Source organism: Peromyscus leucopus, chromosome 6 (assembly GCF_004664715.2).
Source record: "Peromyscus leucopus breed LL Stock chromosome 6, UCI_PerLeu_2.1, whole genome shotgun sequence".
In the NCBI taxonomy this organism is placed as follows: Eukaryota; Metazoa; Chordata; class Mammalia; order Rodentia; family Cricetidae; genus Peromyscus; species Peromyscus leucopus.
In genome coordinates this window covers 99,345,258-99,367,332 of record NC_051068.1, presented here as the reverse complement: position 1 = coordinate 99,367,332, position 22,075 = coordinate 99,345,258, and the positions used below count along the sequence as shown (strand labels likewise).

Genomic DNA, 22,075 nt, shown 5'->3' with positions numbered 1-22,075 from the left:
TGGAACTCTCAATTTCTCTAGTACCATGTCTGTCTATGTGCCACCATGCTCCCCATCATGATGATAATGGACTAAACCTCTGAAGCTGTAAGCAAGCCCCAGTTACATGTTTTCCTTTATAAGAGTTGCCACAAGCTTGGTGTCTTGGACCCACACAGTAGAAGGAGAGAACCAACTCCCCCAAACAGTTCTCTAACCAGCATATGTAAGCACTTCCTCACACGCAAATAAAGAAATAAACATAATAACTTTAAGAACAACATGGAGAGGAGAATCCATGCAGCAGAAATCCATGGAATTATTTGAGTTCCTATGATAATGACTGAACTAAATATGCAAGGTTTGGCTTTGTAATATACTTGAGCATAAAGACCCTCACCCGTGAGAAGTAAAAACAATTTAAAAAAAATGGTTGTTTGGTAGCAATAACTTTTAAATATTGCTTCTTGTATTAGAACTGAAATAATTATGTTTCAAATAGGCCTGTAAGCCAATATGCACCATTCCTTGCTCTGATTCTCCAGTTTGGCAATTCCATTTTCTTTCCTTAAAGGCAGGTTTGCTCTCTGCTTGCTTCCTGGCAGCGTCTCATCTTCTGTACTGGATTCGGGCTCCTGAGTTAACTGCTCCCCATTTCCTCACAGCAAGGCCCCCCAGCCCACAGTTCTTAACATGTGTGGCCCATCCTGCTTAAGTAGCACACTTTTAGCTCCATGGGCTGATGGTTAATTCCTCTGGTCAGATTAATTGGTTCAAAGATGGGAAATGCAAGTCAGCTTTAATGACGTTTGGCACTCACTGGACACAGATTCTCTTTGCAGTGGGACTTGCTACTGTGGGTGGGGAGGATCTGGGAGGAATTGAGGGAGGGGAAACCATGATCAGAGTATAATGTATGAAAAAATGTATTTTAAAAAAGTTCTAATCACTGAACTGCTGGGGGTATGTGATTGTGAGGCTTTGCCTGTTGATAAATTAAGAAAAGCACACAAGGCCAGCCTGAACTTCAGTAGCCTTTGTCTATAGGCTACAATAGAGAACAAATATAGTTATGTATATTTCAGTTATTAGATAATAAGTTAGTTTTGCTTGAAACAATTTTGGATGACTACCTCTTGTGCTATAACCAATCCTGGAAAAGTCACCAACTTGGACTTCTCTTTGATGATAACTTTCCATCAAAACATTCCCCAAGTCCATCCACCAGGTCATTCCAAATCCCAAAGGTTTCCCGTATCTCAACAACGCAGCACAGAGTGTGAGGTTCTGCTCTCTTTGACCCAAATACCCGATTAGGGAGCGTCATTTGGATTTGTTTGAATAACCTAGTGTTTTTGTCTTCAATCAGTTATGAAACTTTCTCCAAACTAGTGACTGAGGGTCTGTAACATCCAGAAGTTAGAGAAAACTTCTTTGAACATTTGCTTGTTAAAGAAACAAAATAAGGAAACTGAAAAGAACTTCTGTTAGCTCCATTTCAGGTACATGGATCGAAGGAAGGCACATGGAGTGAGGCAGGGATATGAAAAGTGGAAAGAATTTAAAAATAATGGGTTTCAGAAAGTCACCCTGTTCACCTTTGGACCAAAAAGAAATAAAAAACCATAAAAATAAAGTCAGTTAAACTAAATGCAAGTATACAATACTGCCCATCTAAATCTTAGTCAGGAATAAACAAAAAGTAGTACTTCAATGGTCCACAGCACTATCTTTCATGTTAGGCAAACCCAATTATATCTAACCACTTGGTCTGTGACCTCAGGCATATTAAGTCACCTCTTCTGCCCCAATTGCTCCACCAGAGAAAAGAAGTACACCAACATTATGTTACAGAGTTACTATAAATAACAAAATTGGCAGTTTGCTTATAACAGTTTGGGAAAGGGTATTCTCATGGTTAGCTATTCAACAAATGTTAACTTCTGTTAAGGCCAGAAATGTTTTACAAAAACTAAATTAATTTCCAACAATACAATGTATTGATAGGGGCTGTTCAATAGCATTCACTTACACTTTCCTGTGAGCAAACATAATTTAATCCTGAGGCATCATTTGCATAGTTTAGGCTTGCAATTATCAGAGGCCAACCCTATATTACAATCCTTAAAATTCTCTTTTGCAGGTAATATTGAAAAGGCATGAACCTTTTTAAGATGTGAGGATTAGTGAAGGAAATTGGGTCACCGGCATGACACTTTGAAGGGGTCATTGGCCTCCTAGCCTCTTGCCATCTTTTTCTGTACTTCCTGATGAACTTGCAAACTGGCCTCCTACTGTGCTACCATATTATCACCCATTTCTTTCATAAATGAACTCCATCAAGTACAAAAATAGAGCAGTGGTTCTCAACCCTTTGGTGTTTAAACAACCCTTTCACACGGGTCGTCTAAGACCATTGGAAAACACAGATATTTACATTACAATTCATAACAGTAACAGAATGACAGTTATGAAGTAGCAATGAAAATAATTTTATGGTTGGGGGGTTACCACAACATGAGGAACTGTATTAAAGGGCCGCCGCATTAGGAAGGTTGAGAACCATGGCAATAGAGTCAGTTGTCCAAGGATTTGAAACCGATGAAACTCTGAGCCCAGATGCCCTTTCCTCCTTGATTATCTCCATTGGGTATGTTGTCACAGCAGCAGCAGGCTGGCTGATACACATGGCATGAGTTTAAGGGTCTGAATGATACATAGTTCCGGTACTGTATTTTCTAGTCATCACTCTACTTCTTTTATAGTTCCTATGGGTCTTATGACTGGAAAGGAGGCTCAGAAGAAGCCTATATCACAAGTAATTAAATATCAAATGTTAAAGCAGGAACCAAGCACTGATAGTAATGTTCATAACTTCTCTTTCAAGCAAGAGAAGGCAAAATACTTCCTATTGACCATGAAATGAAAATGATTCATTTGTGCCAACATTGCTGGAGAAACTTGAATAGGTTCCAAATTCCAAAATAAAAGGCTGCCAAAAATAGACAGACAAACAAACAAACAAAAACCCTTAAATGCCCTTCTTTCCATGTTTTCCAATTATAAATGCAACCAAAGAGGAAAACATACCAGGCCTCGTTCACACTGTGTGTTTCAAATATCCTGGTACTCGGTGGGGCTGACAATCAGAACAGCAAATTGCATTGCTTAAATAATTAAAGTCACCAATATCGGGCTCTCAGGGTAATTGAATATCTTGTTTAGCTTGCTCACTAAACACAGGTAATTAAAATACAGAAAAAATTCAAAATGCTTAAGCATCTTAACAATCAAGAAAAATCAATATTTGAATTTAAAGACATCATTTAATTTGTTATGAAGGAAGCATCACGCTAACTGATATAAAAATATTATGCATAAGTGAAAATGGGATGTCCTTTAGGGAAAAGATAGGTTTCTTCTTAAGTATCATTTGTTAAGATCTGATTTTCCACCTTTCCATTTAACAAGATAAAATAAACTTTATATTTCACAGTATAAAAAAATTGTGAAAACCAATAAAGGATCATGATCCAATAGAAAATCTACAGTATGGCATATGTGTGTGTGTGTGCACGTGCATGTGCATGTGCGTGTGTGTTGTGTGATGCACATATGCAGGGGACAGAATTCAGGCCATTGAGCATATTAACCAAGTGTTCTACTATTGTGCCATGCATCTCAGCCCACTAAATCTACGTCACATACAACTTTACATGAACACAGTGTTATGCTAAAATGAAACAGAAGCAAAGTTATGGTTTTTCATTAAAATTCTAGATTGAGAGCACTATTTCATTGTTCATTATTAAGTGTATAAAGTATTAGATTTCACTGTGACAGTTCGTACATGTACTTTACTTTTATAACATACTTGGATCACATTCACCTGTCATTACTTGGTCTTGTCCCACTCCCCACTCCCCGAAAGCTTTGCTTTTGAAGGCCTAGTGAAAGTCCTAAATAATGGTAGGTATCTTATTAATGGAGAATTCAAAATTTATGAAGTTCAAAACATCTATGAAAAATCAAATTAATATTTCTCTTTCTTCTTTGAAAGAAAAAGAAATATTTTAAAATAACTGATCATGCAATTGAAACATTAAACTTTAAGAATACAAACACATACCATACAGACCCATAATAGTCTCAGTCTCTCTCTCTCTCTCTCTCTCTCTCTCTCTCTCTCCCTCCCTCCCTCCCTCCCTCCCCCCTCCCTCCCTCTCTCTCTCTCTCCTCTCTCTCTCCTCTCTCTCTCTCTCTCTCTCTCTCTCTCTCTCTCTCTCTCTCACACACACACACACACACACACACACACACACACACACGGCTTGGTCTACAGCTAGAGAGACTGGTAATCAACCAAGTAAGCAAGTAGACTAAAAGACGGATACAAGTTGTTTTCTTTCAAGCATATGAAAAGGACCTAAAGGCATAAATACCATCTCATACTTACATTTTATTATTTACCAGCACTCACCACTTAGGTATTTCTGAACCAGCAGGAACCACTTTTCTTCTTTTACATATTTTGGTTCTATCTTTACACTCAAACAAACTAACAACGGTATTATTCTGATAAGTTTTGGATAGGCTACCGGGGGAAAAAACTCTGCTCAGTTAGATAGTGGGCATATCGGCATCTCACAGAATTGTCACCCATCACACTATGAGAATGCATGTGATGTAAGATATGTCTGCATTGCCGATTAATGCATACGATTTCTTAGGAAGAATTCTTTGTAACTGATTTTCTATTTTCTGACTTTTTTAAACTGTTGACTTATTTATCCGGTAGATCCTACCAAAAGCTAGGTGTGCTTTAGTGCACTTTACATTCTTGCTCTTACTGGAGTCTGACTGTTAGGAGGCACATATTTCCCTGAGATCTGTTGTCATCATCTTCTTTAAATGTGATGCTTTACTTATTATATCCACATGCACACGATTCCAAAAACACCGCTAAACCTGTTCTCAATCACAAATCCATAAATGAGTTGGTCAAAGTTCTATGACAGATAATATGTCCTTTTCTCCCATCAGAACTTTGTAACTACTTTAAGAATCGAAGGTTCTCAAGAGACAGAAGTCTTCAACGATAGAATTGGTGCCTCTGCACTTACCTGTTTCCTGTGCCTTTTCTTGGGCTTTTTTCCTTCTTTTTGTTTTGTTCTGTTCTGATTTGTTCATTCTTATTTTATCTTATTATATTTTATTATTAGCCCTTAGATGCCTGGGTTGTTTGTTTGTTTGGTTGGTTTGGTTGTTTTTGTTTTTTGGATACAGTGCTTCTCTATGTAGTCCTGGCTGTCCTGGAACTCACTCCATAGACCAGGATGGTCTTGAACTTAGAAACTTGCCTGCCTTTGCCTCCTAAGTGCTGGTATTAAAGGCCTGTGCTACTACCACCCTGTTGCCTGTTTGTTTTTTAAGGAGGGAAAGAATGGGGGGTAGATCCAGACAGGAGAGGAGGAACTAGAAGGAGCAATGGGAGGAGTAATGATTAGGATATACTGTATTAAAAAAATCTGTTTTCAATAAAAGAAAAAGAATGAATTTTAGCCCCAATTAATCATTAAATCTATTTTCTCCTACCTTACTAAAAAAAAGTTCTGTTTGCCTTCCTTCTTCTTTCATATTTTGACCTCATAATCTAGAAACTTGCATCAGATTGACAAGATCTTCCCTCACTGGAAAGTAGAATTTTTTTCCTACATATATTGCATTATTACCTTCAATTTTTTTTAAAGTCAGGATGAAATTTAGTGCAAGAAGAGGTAAATCTGATAGGAGCATTGGGAACTGGTTATAGCCTGCTTCCCCTTGAGTCTCAAAGTCTTATTGGTGCTCTCTCCTTCTACCTTCAAACTTAATGGTTTATCCACCATGACCAATTCGTTTCCAGAATCTTCCAGTCTTCTTTGGTCCTTTCCAAATGCTGCTGTTCTTAGCAGCTGTGCTGCCATGTGCTGCCCATGCATTCACCTTGCTTGGTGCTCACCACAACCTATAGCCTCCCCTTCTGGTTAGATGTAAGCTCCTCTTAGGCAGGGCTATGTCTTATTCACTGGTTTTATCTGTAGTATTTAGCAAAGTGTTTCACATGCAATTAGCACTCAGTCAGTATTCACTGAATGAATGTATTATAATATCAAATCTATTTGTGGAGAATGGCTAAAGTACCCAAGTATGAGGCTGGGGTGGGGGAGGGGGCTTAATCATGAGCCAAGAACAGAACCTGCCAAGTTTGAGTGGCTTGAGAAGAAGTGAAAAGTGCAGAGATCAGGTGGGAGCTGGGCTTCCTGCCACAGAGTCCGGGCTGAGACATGAAATGGATGAGCACATAGCAGAAAATATCCCACACTGAAGAAGCTGTCTGCTAAACTTAGTCCAACATCTTTGAAATTGTAACTTTTCCAGATCCTCTACATAGCAGCATATCACTGACAGTCCCCAGACACTGTCCTCAAAAAATGACAACTATACCCACAATAGCAATTCCACCCTATTTCAAGGTGAAACTTTGGATTTAGGAGCTGCAGTGAAATTATTTAATAAGACAGAATTAATAACCACCCATGATTTTATATTTAATTAACTTTTTGAGAACAGTGCACTTTCAAAATCTGGTTCAACCAAAGAAGGAGTAAACCTCTTTATTAAATCCGGGCTTCAAATTTCAGTGTGGGTGTGTTTTCAAATATGATTAGTTTCTGTTATTTGCCTAGAAATACAAAAGGTACCTATATACATACATACATACATACATACATACATACATATATACATACATACATATATATCAGTACTGGCTACTTTTAGTGTATGAGAAACATATAGGCTAGGCTTCTTTATCTTAAGATTTGCTGTAAAAATTCAAATTCCTGGTTTTAGTTTCTTTTTTTTTTTTTTTTTTTTTTTTTTTTTTTTTTTTTTTTTTTGGTTTTTCAAGACAGGGTTTCTCTGTGTAGCTTTGCGCCTTTTCCTGGAACTCACTTGGTAGTCCAGGCTGGCCTCGAACTCACAGAGATCCGCCTGGCTCTGCCTCCCGAGTGCTGGGATTAAAGGCGTGCGCCACCACCGCCCGGCCTGGTTTTAGTTTCTTATCTCTAGCTAGTACGTTTCATGCATTTTTGACTCAAAACAATTTATAAATTTAAAAAATATATAAAATAGAAGATTTAACTAATTACAACACTGTGAAACCTTCCACTTTCTCAGCCAGGTGTGAAGAGCTTAAAAACCATCGCTTTGCAATAACAAGCAAAGAGCTCAGCGCACTGGGAAATGAACAACTCTTTCTGTAGACATACCAAAAAGGTGAAACTACAATGTAAACCCATATTCTCTGTATGGGAAGTAAGGCAAATGGCTATTGCACATCATAGTTTTCCAGAGCAGAAGTTGACCGCAGAGCCCTTCTCAAATCTAGTGTGAATTAGGAAATCATAAGTTTTGATGAATTAGTAAAGCTTATGGTAGACAATATTAGTAGATTAAAAATTCCATGGGAACATAATCTTTAGAGTCTCTCAAACTTTGATTAGTTTAACCTTTTCCTGATCTGTTTTTCATTATCATAACAAAATTGTTGAATCTGGGTAACTTTAGAAAGGCATTCATTCATCTCACAGTTCTGTAGGTTCAGAGGCCACCTACAACAATGAGATCTAATCATAGGCCAAAGATGCTTCCTCTCCTCACACTTTTTCTTGACATCATTATATGCCTCTTTGCCACAGGTCCTTTAACCCAGCACATATGTCCCTTTCAAAATGACTGTAAGAAAACTAAAGCAAAAACCCAAACCACAGGCATGTTGGGAATGTTGGAATTGTCAGGCCAGGAGTTAAAAAAAAAAAGACAAAAAGGAAGGAAGGAAGAATGAATGAATGCATGCATGCATGAATGAATGAATGAAAGCTTTTGTAGAAAATGGACACCATGCAAGGACAATAAGTGTTATAAACAGAGAGCTGAAAATTCCAAGAAGGCAGAAAAGGAAATGGTAGCACTCATGGGCCTTGAGAGGCCACCATGAAGAGCACCCTGCACAGGCTCCTTGGGAGACCAGCCACAGCTGAGACTGATGGAGTTTGGGGATATGACAACTGCAGTTCACAAAAACTAAAGAGAGAAAACAACAGAGAAGTCAGGACACAATATCCAATAAACACAGTACAGCCAAGAAATGGATAATGACCAGATAGGGAGGAAGCAGAGGAGAGAAAAGAATGGGGCAATATTCAAAGCAACAAGGACTGAGGAGTTCCCAAAACAGCTTGTCAAACATGGCGGCTTACAAAAAAAAGAAAAGTGCCTGAAGGAAGTCCTCCCCATCCCCACCACGGTGGGCACCTTGGCTGATTGGCACAAAGGTTAAGAAGTACTCTAAGGTCTAAACAAAGCCAGAGAAGAGAATGCAAGGACGAAGTGAAAACATAAACATAAGATGCTAGAGTTCTGCACCCTGCTAGGTTAATAATGAAGAAATAATGAAGTCTTTCTAGGACAGATGAAAAGTGGGGCAGGTGTGTGTGTGTTGGGGGGGCTGGGAGTGGGGTGCAGCAGGGTCTGATAAGCTGTTGAGGATAATTCTTCAGGAAGAAAGACAAGGTACCAGCCTGAAACACAGACAGGCATAGGAAAAGGAACGGAGCCATCAGAGGGGATAGGGAAGGGTGAGAAGTGAAGATTTTCACAGTTGATCTAAAATAACAGTTTGTTCAAAATAGCAGAAAGAATTTGTCCAACTGTGTGTGCACATGTGTACATGGGTGAATGAGGTGTGGCAATCACCAAAAGCGGGGGTGGGAAGGCGCAGGGATACGTCACTGGAAAGATATTTGGTTTTCAGAGTGTAGGTAAAGGTGAGAAATTGGTTCGACTTGAAACTAGTGATTCTCAACCTGTGGGTCATGACCTCTAAACCACCGAAAACATAGATATTTACATTATGATTCATAACAGCAGCAAAGTTACGGTTATGAAGTAGCAACAAAATAATTTTATGGTTGGGCGTTACCACAACATGAGGACCTGTATTAAAGGGTCACAGCATTTGGAAGGTTGAGAACCACTGCTTTAAATAATCCATAACATAGGAAGCATAAGTAACATAAATCTTACTTGAAAGTGACCATGAATTAAATGGAAATGTATTGTTACAAACTATAAGAAACCCTTTTCAGCAAGTACAATTGATATGCTAAGAGAGTAAAAATAAAATCACATGAATTGTTCCATTAAGATAAAAAAAAAACAGTATCAAAAAGAACAATAAAGCATGGCAGATACAGGAACAAAAAGAAGACACAAACAGAATGTAGTTATGGGGCTATCCAAATTAATAACCATTTATATGCCAATGAGAGTTTTATTAAAATAAAAAATTGTCAGAGTAGACATTAAAAAAAATCTATGCATTCACATTCAATAAAATGTAACAAGAATTGCCCCCTCTTCACCATGAATATCTAACAACATGGAGCTAGGGATCTGTTAAGCCCATGTCTCCGTGTGCTTTGTGAATATTTCAGCATGATGGTCAGGTGATAAGGCAGTATAGTTCCTGAAATTGCAGAGGTGTAAGGGGGGTGAAGTTGCAGGAAAGAACCTTTAAAAAACATAGCACTCAATTCCCTTCAGCCACTTATGTACAATGCTTTGCACAAGAGATGCTTAGAACATGTTTGTTGAATGAAGAAATGTTCCCAAGGACACAAGTGTTTTCACCTCAGTGTCAGCTCCTTCCGTTGTTCTGTAACAACTCAGACTGCCTGAATGGTGGCTCTCATTCCCAGACATTCATTAAGCCTGTGCTATGGGTTTTTAAGAGTCACCTAACTGCTTTCAGAACACCATACATGCAATCTGAAAAACATGATATTTAACTAATCTTATTTTTGATATCACCAATAAAAGTATCTGTTCCATAGCTCAAGGAGTGTGACTCAAAAATTATTTTTATTATTAAAAATGAAAAGAAACATATTTTCCTAATAACTAGAAACCACACAAGATTTTTTTCTTTGGATGGCAAAAAATAAAACGGACAAGAGAGAAGCAATATATCACAGCCTCTTAAAAATTTTCCTTTCTGAAATTTTGAAAATTGAGCTTTTATTACAGATGTCCCAGGAAGGCTAAGGCATTTAATAGGCTGCCATTACATAGTGAGGAACATTTCTTATCTGGGTACACCAATAGAAACACTTTAAAACAGAGAAATAAAGAGGACTTTATGTTCCTAGAGGTGTTTTTGCCAGGGGGAAAGTGACCTTTTGTACATTAGATGTAATAACAGCACTTTCTCTAATAGTCCAGAAACTTAAGAAATGTTCTTATATTTATAAATGACACCAGGAGTCCCATTAATTGTACCACAAGCCTTAAATAATGAAACTAGCTTCCCAGCCTCCTAAATTAAAAAGGACTTGAGAGATGTCTCAAGATTCTCATTGAATCCCACCAGCACATGTTATATAAAACAGAAGGGGCTTAGAGGAACAGCAATGCTAAATGGTTCGCCATGGGCGTCTCTAAGAATGAAAATTAAAGTTTTCATTCTCGACTCTTTTTCATAAACCTATTCAATTCCCTCTCTTATTTTCTTAATTGCAAATATCTAATCCAAGTGCTATTCTCTTATACATCTACTTATGGCTTACAGTGCTTTGAGAAATCTGTATTCCAATCTATACATAGTGTATCCTTGTATGTACAACACATGTGTCTCCTGGCAGTTCCTGGTGCACATATGTCTCAAATGAAGAAGAGCAAAATATAACACCCAACACATGCCACTCTGTCATAACATTTTTTTAATTTAAAACTTTCTGAGAATTTCGTACATGTGTATGGTATCTACATCATTTCTACCCCTCCCTTCCACTCTCCTATTCCTCCTGTATTCCAATACTCCCTCTTACATTCATGACCTCTTCTTCAATTATTACTGTTACATATAGATATGTATGTGTATATACACATACAAATGCACATGCAACCTTCTAAGTCCCTTTAATGCTGCTCACATTTAGATGTTCTTTAGGCTGACCATTTGGAATCTGATAACCTAGCAGGTAACTTGTCCCTAAAGAAGACCGATTCTCCTTCTCCCAGCAGCCACTGATTGCCTATAGCTCTTCATCGAGGGGTGTGACCTGGTGAAACATCCCTCATGTACTTTAGCATATCAGTTGGTGTTATCATTATGCAGGTGTTGTTTAGGCAACCATGCTGTCGAGGTGTCATGGGTACAGATTCTCTATCATGTCTAGAAGACACTGTCTAGCGGCGGATCCTTTGGTTCTTACAACCTTCCTACCCCCTCTTCCACCATTTTCTCTGAGCCTTAGATGTAAGGCTTGGTTACAGATGTTATCAATTGGAGCTTGGTCAACATTCACTTATTCTCTATATTTTGACCATTTGTGTATATGGTGATATTTTATTTGTGCTGAAATGTGATTTTAATTGTATGTTAATAAACAAAGTTGCCTGGAGATCAGAAGTCAAAGCCAGCCATAAGCAGAGTCAGGCAGTGGTAGCACATACCCTTAATCTGATCACATGGCAGGCAGAGTCTCTGTGTAGTCAAGGACAGACAAGGGTGGTGACATGAACCTTTAATCCCAGTACCAACCATAGATACCTGGAGGTCTGTATAGACAGGTAGTGACAAGGAAGCCATGTGGTTGGGTTTAGAGCCAATGAGAAGGTAGAACAGAAAGGCAATAAAAAGACAAGTCAGACAGGAAGAAGAAGAAGCTCTTTCTCTCTGGGGAAGCTACTTCTGGTGGTAAGCTAAAGTTAGTTGTGGCTGTTGCTCTGATCTCTTTGGCTGTTTACCTCTGTATTTGGCTCTATGTTTCTTATTTACTAAGACTGTTTAGAATTACATCTACATGTGTATATCTGTCATAGTCTCAATCAGTTGCCAAGAGAAACTTCTGATGAACTTGAAATTAAGATTCTGCTGCTGAAAACACCATACACTTTAGACACAGGACTTGGAAGAATTGAGCTAGAACTGACTTGGAAGCCTCTTTCCCCAAGACTAGCTCTTATAGTATCTGAAGATGCTATGCAAGCCGCTGAAAGAGAAGAGCATTCAATAGTCCTACCTAACTGTAAAGCCTGTGGACCACATAATGATCGGCCTGACAAGACCCCAGTGATGAGGTAGTGACCTTTTTACCTTAGGGTAATCAACGGCTGTCAAATTGGACTTGAGGCTAGATCCATAAGAAAGAATTATGCCTGATATGTAAACTTAGCTAAATACCCATAGCACGAGAAGTCCTAGACCCCAAAGAACTTACTACTGCCACTTTCCTAAACAAATAGCATTTCTAACTGTATTCTAAATACTGACAATAATTCCTTTGAATTGAAGGCAACTGAGAAGAAATGTCTCTGCCTTCCCGTTGGCCTAGGAGCAGGACATAAATTTGTAAAGCTGTCCTCCTTGACGTCTCCCCCAATAACACAAGGGTTACTCCATCAGTCTCATCAGTTTGCACTCTATACATGAATAATCTACTTAACAGACCTTACTAGACTGTCCTTTATGTGCCATTAGCTCCCCAACATCTAACTTCTATAATTTGCTGCCCCTGGAAATGTTTTGTCCCTCTGTTGTGACTTCCTAAAATGTGATTATCTTGTTAAGATGTTGTATAAAACCAAACTGTATAATATAGTGTTGAGATGCTGAACAAGCCTGTTTTGGAAGAAAAGTTTACAGTTTAAGTTATTCATCCCTGAGCATGTGATATACATGTCCACAAAATTCTTTTTGCTTTTTTTCTGTCTTTAAAGTGTACGCTGTCAGTAGAATTTACAGGCCCTAACTAATGAATTAATTATGTAATTTATTATATTAATCTACCTAAATTATGTAGAGGGAAAAGAGTTCTTCCATGCCATTATGCACGTTCAGGTAGTCAAGTGGCCTCAAAAAGTGGATCAAAAGAGATGCATAAGGCATACTCCCTTTTCAGAATTTTTTTTTTTTTTTTAATGTTGGAAGCAACTGCCCAAATGGTTTCCAAAATCCCACAGGAGTTCTTGTACCTTTAAGACTATACTTTCCTTAACTACATTTAATGACAAGCATTGTTTCACGTTAGGTGTAGAAATGGAAGAACCCACCTTCTCTATCAAAGGCCATCATCTCTGCCTGCGGGTCTCTTTCTTGGGAACTCTCTTCTAGATCCATTTCTCTACTTTCTTTTCTTCCTTTAGCTGTCAGATAAATCCATGTCTATCAAGTTGGCCCTTTCTGCCTTCAGAGTTGCTAACATGTTCCTGGAACATTATGGTTGATATAGGGGTATCAAGCATGATGAAGGACAACTTTTGAAAGTCGGGGCAGATCAACAGAGCTGTGAAGTTACACTAGCTTTCAGGTTTGGGAGGGCTTTGTCGCTGATTACCTAGTCTATGTGTAAAAGAGACTACTAATGCTTTGCAGATAGAAATGTTGGTAAGATCCCTGGATTTAAAATAGCTGGAACAAAACTCCTTCCAACATTTGCCTTTTATAATGTGAGATCTTTCATTAAAAATATGAACCCACAAAGCCAGAAGTCCCTCTTAGAATCTGGAGTCTGTCATTCTAAGGAAAGCATTCACAGGAATCATACTGTCCAAACAGCACCAGAAGCTGGAAAGGAACACAAGACACATTCCTTCAATGTGAGTTCAAGAATTTATTTTATCCTGTAACTGACCATGTGTCCTCAAATTTCCCCACTGTATTTCACTAGTGAATTTAAGGTCATACTTTTCTACTATGTTGAAAATGTATACTGTTCTAAAGGTGTTCCTTTTTGCTTCTTTGCTGATTTCTATAATGACATAATTTGAAGCCATTTCATATTTTTATTTGGTTATGTTTTCTTTCTATCCAATTGAGGAATATCTATACTTTTCTACCATTCTTTTTCAGATCTCTAATACTGGGTATTTGATTGGGCTGTATTCAGATTCACTCACTAATCCTATTTACTGACAAAACATTTTGATGAAAGCTAGTGATAATTCACATCATACACTTTAATTACTAAGGAATGGTTTTAATGCAGTTGTGCTCAGAGGTTCAGTGCTCAGAGCTCAGCACGTTTCAAACTCTCATGCTCCGGACCTAAGTGACCACCCTCAAGTCTCTTCACTTTGACTTGAGGCAGCGACAACCCAGGCAAACATCTCTGCTATGAAACCAATAGTTCCCAGCCAATGAACTAAATTATACAAATGGAAAAAGGCTTCTCATGACAACAGGTAGCTGTAAATTATGTTTTCTTTTGAAGAACTGTTTTTTTATATGTTCTTTGTCAGTTATTCTTCTGAATTCTGAAAACAAATTATAAGATAATAGATTCTTATCACCTCTTTAATAAGGAAATGTGAAAGCCTATAAAATATATAGTACAGATATCAGTAACTGTATGAGTACAAAAAACCACTATGCTGTGTCTTTTATAACCAAGTTTATTGACGAATGAAGTCATCAAGAAATAGCAATACGTTTCATACTGAGGGAAGAAAAAAGAAAAATAAATGGTTTTCTCCCATTAAATACAGCCCCACCCCTGTTCCCATGCTACTGTGGCACAATCCCTGCCCAACAGCAAAGAACTAAGTCATAGGGCATCAGTGGAGGCTCAGCAGGGATCTGTAGCTGCCCACCGTTGTCAAACCCTCTTCACATTCCTGCTGGTCTGGTATTGGAGGAGGACTACTAAAAAGAATTAACTCAATACAGTTTGGTAAAAATAGGACAAAATGGGAACATAATCTCCAATTTCTCATCCTAACAAGAATCGGAAAAGCTCAGTTTGATTCAGAAAGCATCACTAGATAGCAACACCAAGACTGTGATGCTGGCAATGACAAGAGAGGAATCGTCCATCTGCCAAATAAAAGCGCTTTAGTGGCCCATCAAGAACATGCCCGGGACAAATAAGAGCATCAAGAGGCTGGAGAAAAACAAAGCGTGTGCAGAAAACCCCAAAACAAGTCATAGAACTAAAGAATAACTGCAGTTTTAAAAGACTCAATTGATAAGCTCAGCAACAGAAGAAAGGAAAACCAAACTGACAGAATGAAGATGTGGAAAATCCACACCAAATCTGACGACAGAACACAACCAATTACTCAAGTGTATGAACAGACTGAAAATAAAGCTGGCACAGGACAGAGCCTCAGAAACCAACGGGAGTATGAGAACAACCACCAAAATCCAACCATTACGCCATTGGTGCTTCAGAGCAAAGGAGAAAGGAAGCGAGATTGAGAAGTACTCAAAGAAACAATATCTGAAAATGTGCAAATCTGGCAGGTATAAACCTACATTTTCAAAAGATGAAATCAACCAGAAAGAAAAACTAAGAAACACAAGCTGAAACACATTGCAATCACATTTCTGAAAAACAAGATAAAAGGAAAATCGTGAAAACAACCAGGGAGAAATAACACTACCCTTGGGGAAATGATTATTAGAATGATGGGATTTCTCCTTAGTAATGTATAGAGTAGGAAATGGCATATCAGTGAAGAAACATGGCTGCCTAGCACAGGTGAAGTACTACACTTAATTCACAGCATAGAAGAGAGGAGGGGGGAGAAGGAATGAACGACAATCATAGAAGAAGAAACAAAGGAGAGATTGGAAAAAGAAAACTAAGAACTTCTCGCTAGCATGCTGCTCTCCAGAAGTACTGAAGGAGAAGGTGTTCTGGCCCATCTCTGTAAACCAACACTCAGGAGGCATCTCATCGAAATCAAGCAAAGAATGACTAAAGAAAATTCAGAAAGAAAACCATAAATAAGGGCTTCAGGTACACGAGGAAGCAGGGAGCCAGAAGGAAGAATTGAAAGGGCAAGAATGAAAGCTCTGAGAAGAGGCAGAGGATAAAGGACACCAAGGACGGGCTATGCCTGTGAGGACAAGCCTGCATTCTAGAGCTGTGTCTAAGCAGGCTTTGGCTACTGTTTTCTCAGATACACAGCGATCACAGTAAGACAGATGGACTTGCATGGCTGCCATCCATACTCAAGTCTTCCCTTTTATCTCGATAATAATGAATTGTGTTTCTGTGCTAGCCTATCCCATAAGATCTGGGGGGAAAGGTTAGTTCAATGGATAAAATACTTCCCACTGCATCCCTCTTCCCTTCACTTCCTTTGGAAGTCAGTCTGACAACTGACAATAAAGCAATCAGTTCTGGAGGACAGATAGAGCTTAAGATGAAGACAGACCCACAAGTCACAGAAGCCAGCCAGAAGGATGGTTTCATGATACTGCTAAAATCCAACTTAATTAAACCTATTACTAAGCTACTTTTAGATTAATATGAAATCTTTGCTGTTGTTGTGACCAACATTCATTAAATGAGTATACTATAATTGTACAGTTCTTTTTTCATGGTTGGGTCTTTAAGTTGTTCCCTCTCCTACACGCCTATAAGCATGATACTGTGAATATCTCTGGAAATAAAATTGTACTTGGATTTAGGATATAGTTTCAGTGGACTTTTTCCCAGAAGTCAAATTATCGTCAAAAGATGTAGCTATTTTTTAATCTTTTAAATAATTAGTATCAAGGTGATTACAAGTAAGTGGGGTCCTTATTCATCTCCTGCCAGTCATGCCTGTGGACTGTTTTGCTAAATGCCTGCCATGAGTCAATATTTCTCTGGATTTCTCTCTTTATAGATGATACATTTTAGAAGCTCTTAGAAAATTCAATAGAAAACCTTGTACACGTCAGCTATTTTTGTAAAACAGTCCCATGGACAGTGCAAAGCAGAACACACTCAAAACATTTCAAAAGGTGAACAATATACTGTTGTGCAGATTTCTCTCTTTTTATAAAATTAGAGTGGAAAATCACTCAAAAACATCTAAAATATTGTAGTAGTCCTTAATTTGGACTATGCAATGAGAAAAAATCATGTTGGAATCAAAATAATTTTCAATTATATGGCAAAAATGAATGAACATGGAGCATGTACTTACAAGTCAAACACCAAGTAATGGAAGCCCTCTTCCGATATACTGTCATGAAGTCTCACTGAAGAAAAGAAAGAGAAGAAAGTTTGTGTTAATCTTATTGCAATTACCTACAGAAAGCCAATCCTATGATAAGAGCTGCCCCTTATTTTAAACTTGTGATATATCAGTATCATATACAGCAAGGCATGGGTGAAGAAAGACCCAAGATCTGGGCTTTGGTTCTGATCAATATTAACTATCTGAGTTTAAGAAAATGACTTAAGTTGTAATGACATTAATATATGCACTAAAATGCTGGAGTTTAAATGAGAAAATAAAAGAAAAATAATCCATATATTGCCAGGTAAATGCTATAGAAATGTTACTGGTGATTATAAAATACATCCAACGTTTCTAGGTTCAGGAAATTTTTACACCTCCCTGTCTTCCCTCTTGATGTTGCCCTACTCCTAATCTTCATCAACCCATGCCTTGATCACCACACCAGGGACAGCAAGATGGACACTGTAAGTCTAGAAAAAGGTCTCCCTGCCTCTATCTTCCCTTTGTCCCTGAGTTCCTACATGACACTGTCTGGCCAGCCTGCCTTCTTTACTTAAGTCACCAAAGGTAGCTACAAGAGTCTCCTGGACAAATTACTGGGAAACTAATAAACTGGCTCCTTCAGTCCATGAAGATTTCCAATGGGATAGGCTTATGGGTGAAACTAGCTGAAACTAACATACGAATCCTATGAATGAATTTAAAGCACTATTTATACCAAACCACACATGTAAACTTACTGTTTTATCTATTTTTTCAAAGTCTTCCCTCTTTTCTCCACTCATCTCTCATTGGTGGTAATTCTTTCTGTTTGACTTTTATTGAGGGCAAAAGGGGACAGAGAACAACCACTGTGAAGGACACAACTGATTTTACAAAAGTTATGAGAGAAGATAAAGGTTTCTACCTTCATCCATTCACAATGGGCTGATTGATTTTTGCCACCTTGAGACACAAGCATAGATATGCCTAGGAAGAGGAAATTTTAATTGAGAATGTCTCTCTCTATAAGACTGGCCTGTAGGCAAATCTGTGGGGTATGACTTGACTAATGTCTGATATGGGAGGGCTCAGCTCACTATGGATGGTGCCACCACTAGGCAGGAGGTCCTGGATGCAATAAGAAAGCAGGCTGGGGAAGCCATTAGGAGTAATCAGTAAGCAGCATTCCTCCATGGCTTCTGCTTCAGTGCCTGCCTCCAGGTTACTGCCTTGAGTTCCTGTCCTTACTTTCCTCAGCAATGGAGTATAACTTGGTAGTATAAGTGGTAATAAACTCATTCCTCCCCAATTTGCTTTTGGTTATGGTATTTTATCACAGCAGTAGAATCCCTAACTAAGAGACTTAGCACAGGTCTTATTGACGATGGTGGCCACATGGAAAATGTACACCCAGAAGTGTTCTTAAGTAGGCTCAAACTACAACCATCTAAATACAGAGTGTATACTATGGGTGTAACTCCTAACTCACATACTTACTACAATGGCTACTCCTCTTTAGGTCTCAATGTACAACCACTGTAGCTTTCTAAAGCCCTCTCTAGAAAGCCTTGGAGGTAGAGACAGAGGAACTTGGTTTTTTCAACATTAAATTACAGATAATTACTTATAAAAATGTGGATTTTCCATAGTCATTAACATGACGATGAAGCCTAAAATGGAGGCAACAGATTTAGCTTAGGAACTCAGGGTCAGACCTCAACACGTTTCACCCTCCAGTACGTGGAAAGCTAATGGACACACTGCGGCTTCTCCCCGTCTTAGCAGTTTGTCATCACTCTTGAATTCTGGGATGCAGCTAAATCAAAGCCCATTTCCTTCTTCAGAATATAGACCCTCCTTCTCATCAGTATTACGAAGTAGGAAGCATATTCCTAAATCCCTACATCTCACCTAGAAACCCAGCATACAGTTCCCTGTCTTTCAAAAAGTTGTATCAGAATTTGGGAGGAAAAATTGCCACCAAATCTCAATGTACCTATCTGTCTAAAATAACAGGTATCAAAGTGTTAGTCCTGTGATTTTAATTGTGTGAAGAGTGTTCTATTTTCCAGCATCAAAGATGCCTGGCACCATTGTTTACATGTTCCCGGATGAAGAAAATGAAGAGATTGATTTGATACTGCATGTTCTGTTCATGACTACTGACCACAATGAAAGAGGACAGACCATGGCCAAAGACTGTGTTTTCTTAAAAGACAAAGTACCAGAGATACCTTTGAAAATGCAATAGCATTTCAGTGACTCAAAACTTGCATATGAGTAGACCACCACTATTTTCTCCCATTGTTTCAGGGAAAAGTTTCAAGTGGAGGTAAGCTCTTCAATGTTCAGATGATTGAAAGACTATTCAGAGAGTATTATTTCCAGTGTAATTTGAGAAACAATACTAGTGTCTGATCACATCAGGAAAAACATTTTCATAATATGATCCACTACTATCTTAATGGTAATCTAATTATTGTAAACGATCCTTATTCAGAAGTGACTGGTTCACACAAGTAGCTCAAAGCCTTATTATAAAATCTATGATAACAAAGCATTTAGCCAGCAAACATGATGGTGGATCAAGACAAACCATCCAAATGCAGTGTTTAGCATCACACATGTCCAAAGTACCTAGCCATTTGATATTTGGAGCTTAATGCTGATAAATGACCTTACTTTTATGGCAGGCAAATCAGCATTGTCTTTTCCTGGGATTAACTTGTGCATACAGTCCTCCTTACTTTTTTATGCCCTTCCCAATCTCCTTCCATTCTCTGTTTTTAAAATAAGAAACTAGAAAGACAGAATCATATAGATTCGTCGTAATTTTCCCTTCTAAACAGAACTCCATGATTGTTCTCACAGGTATGTTCACATGTTTACAATTATAAGGATGGGTCAGGTTTCTTCTCTAATTTTTAATTCTTGGGTTTCATGGTAGAGTTGCTCTGTCTCCACAGTCTGCAGCATGATTTTACAGTCAGACATAAACTGGTTCTCCTCAAGCTTTTGCTGTCAGCAGAGAGTATTCCTCATCTTCTATACTTAAAGGAAGAAACTTAACAGAGTCCCAAAGACTGAAAATGTGTTTACCCATATAAAATGTGACATTAATTATTCCCTATAAATAACAGTTAATTCCTTCTCAAACTAAAGGAATTACACGGCATTCTGTTCCCACAGCTGTTCGCCTGACAAGGCGGGCTCTCAAAGCAGGGTGGCGGCTGTGTGCTGAACCAGATTGTGCCACATTCTTGCCTCAACTGCTCGGTAGCTGCCATACGGGGCACATATGGGTGCACACAATTACATTAATTGCATGTTTTTAGGAGGGAAATTTTAAAGATGAGAAAAGCATTTGAGAAAACAGATTAAAATACAACACTACTTTTTGACATTTTCTCAAATGTAACATCAAGTGTAAGAATAAATAGATGAGCTTTCACAAAGCAAAACAGTATTATGATTGCCGGAAATAAAAATTTAAGCTCTGTAACATTAAGTATGGGGCTTGAGGAAAATGCTACTGCAGCTAAAATACTTTTCATGGCCTAATTTTCATTTTCCCCTCACTGCATAAAGTTGATGGTTTGCATTCAGAGTGGCATTATTCTTTCCTCTTTCTGCCCTATGTTGTTGTATAATTTCAGTACAATTCCAGCTGAGCAATAGAAGGGACCATATCAGTCCACAGCCTTGTATGAGCTGAAAAGAAAGAAATTTTAATATGATTGACATTTTTTCTACTGATTTTAATATTTAATTTTATTTAAGGAATAAAAGATAAAATATAATTATCGTTCTTACTGTATCAGGCACAATTCAAATGGTTTTCTTAAGAATTATTCTACTTAGTGTACACAAGGATCATGACTATATATGTGATGGATTTTTATAATGAATGTACACACTATTAGAAACCTTAAGGAAATATCCATTTATGGTTAGCATGTGGCCAAGCTAGGCCCAAACTCAGTATACTGTGTGGACTTCCTCAAATATACACTGATATTATAATAGAATGAGAAACGATGTGTGTAGGGGTAGAATGTGGTGTGTGTGTGTGTGTGTGTGTGTGTGTGTGTGTGTGTGTGTGTGTATGTCTGTATATATGTGGGGTGTGTGTATGCATGCACATGTATGTATATATGTATATTGCTTTCATATGTGTTTGTATATGTTAGTGTGTATGCATGTATTTTTATGTATGTGGATTATGTGTATGCATGCATTTGTGTGTACATGTATTATATACTGTGTGTACATGCATGTATTTATGTGTACATGTGCATACCTATATGTATTTAGACACGTTTTATGTATATATTAATGTGTATGTGTTTATGTCCAAAATGTATTACATTTATGTGCATATATGTGTGTGTGTATGTGTGTGTGTGTGTGTGTGTGTGTGTGTGTGTGTGTGTGCAGATGCGTGTGTTTATGTATCAGGAAACTCCTCACTATGTTGCAGCAAATTAATAGGTCAGTGTGCAATGCCATTTAAAAGAGCAGCAAAGAAGAAGAAGAAGAAGAAGAAGAAGAAGAAGAAAGAAGAAGAAGAAGAAGAAGAAGAAGAAGAAGAAGAAGAAGAAGATTTTCCACAAAAAGAGAAAGTCGAGCCGGGCGGTGGTGGCGCACGCCTTTAATCCCAGCACTTGGAAGGCAGAGCCAGGCGGATCTCTGTGAGTTCGAGCAGCTGGCTACAAGTGAGTTCCAGAAAGCGCAAAGCAACAAGAGAAACCCTGTCTCGAAAACAAAAAAAAAAAAAAAAAAAAAAAAAAAGAGAAAGTCATTTTGAGCAGTTGAAGATTTAGAGAAGACAGGTAAGACACAGGTCCAGTGCAGCTACATTTGCTTTTTGTGTATCACTCCATAATCCTTAAAACAGTGTTACTTTTATACTTCGGATTATTCCACGACTCAGATATTTTTTCTGGTAGAGAGAAAGTGGGAGAATTAAACTCTAGTCTAAACAGAAAGCATACCAAGGTTCCTTGTTAGCCACATTGTGCTAAAACACATATTTAATAGTTTTGCC

The 22,075-nt window shown here is 38.1% G+C and overlaps 1 protein-coding gene across 22 annotated transcripts in view; it reads right to left on the bottom strand.

Moving 5' to 3' along the window:
- The window catches only part of Camk2d (calcium/calmodulin dependent protein kinase II delta), a 253,455-nt gene that overhangs the window by 104,263 nt on the left and 127,117 nt on the right, over positions 1 to 22,075 (bottom strand). For all 22 annotated transcript variants that reach the window (XM_028856050.2, XM_028856105.2, XM_028856139.2 and 19 more), the window contains exon 4: positions 17,008 to 17,062. In XM_028856050.2, the coding sequence (XP_028711883.1) occupies positions 17,008 to 17,062 (55 nt within the window). The remainder of the gene's footprint in view (positions 1 to 17,007; positions 17,063 to 22,075) is intronic.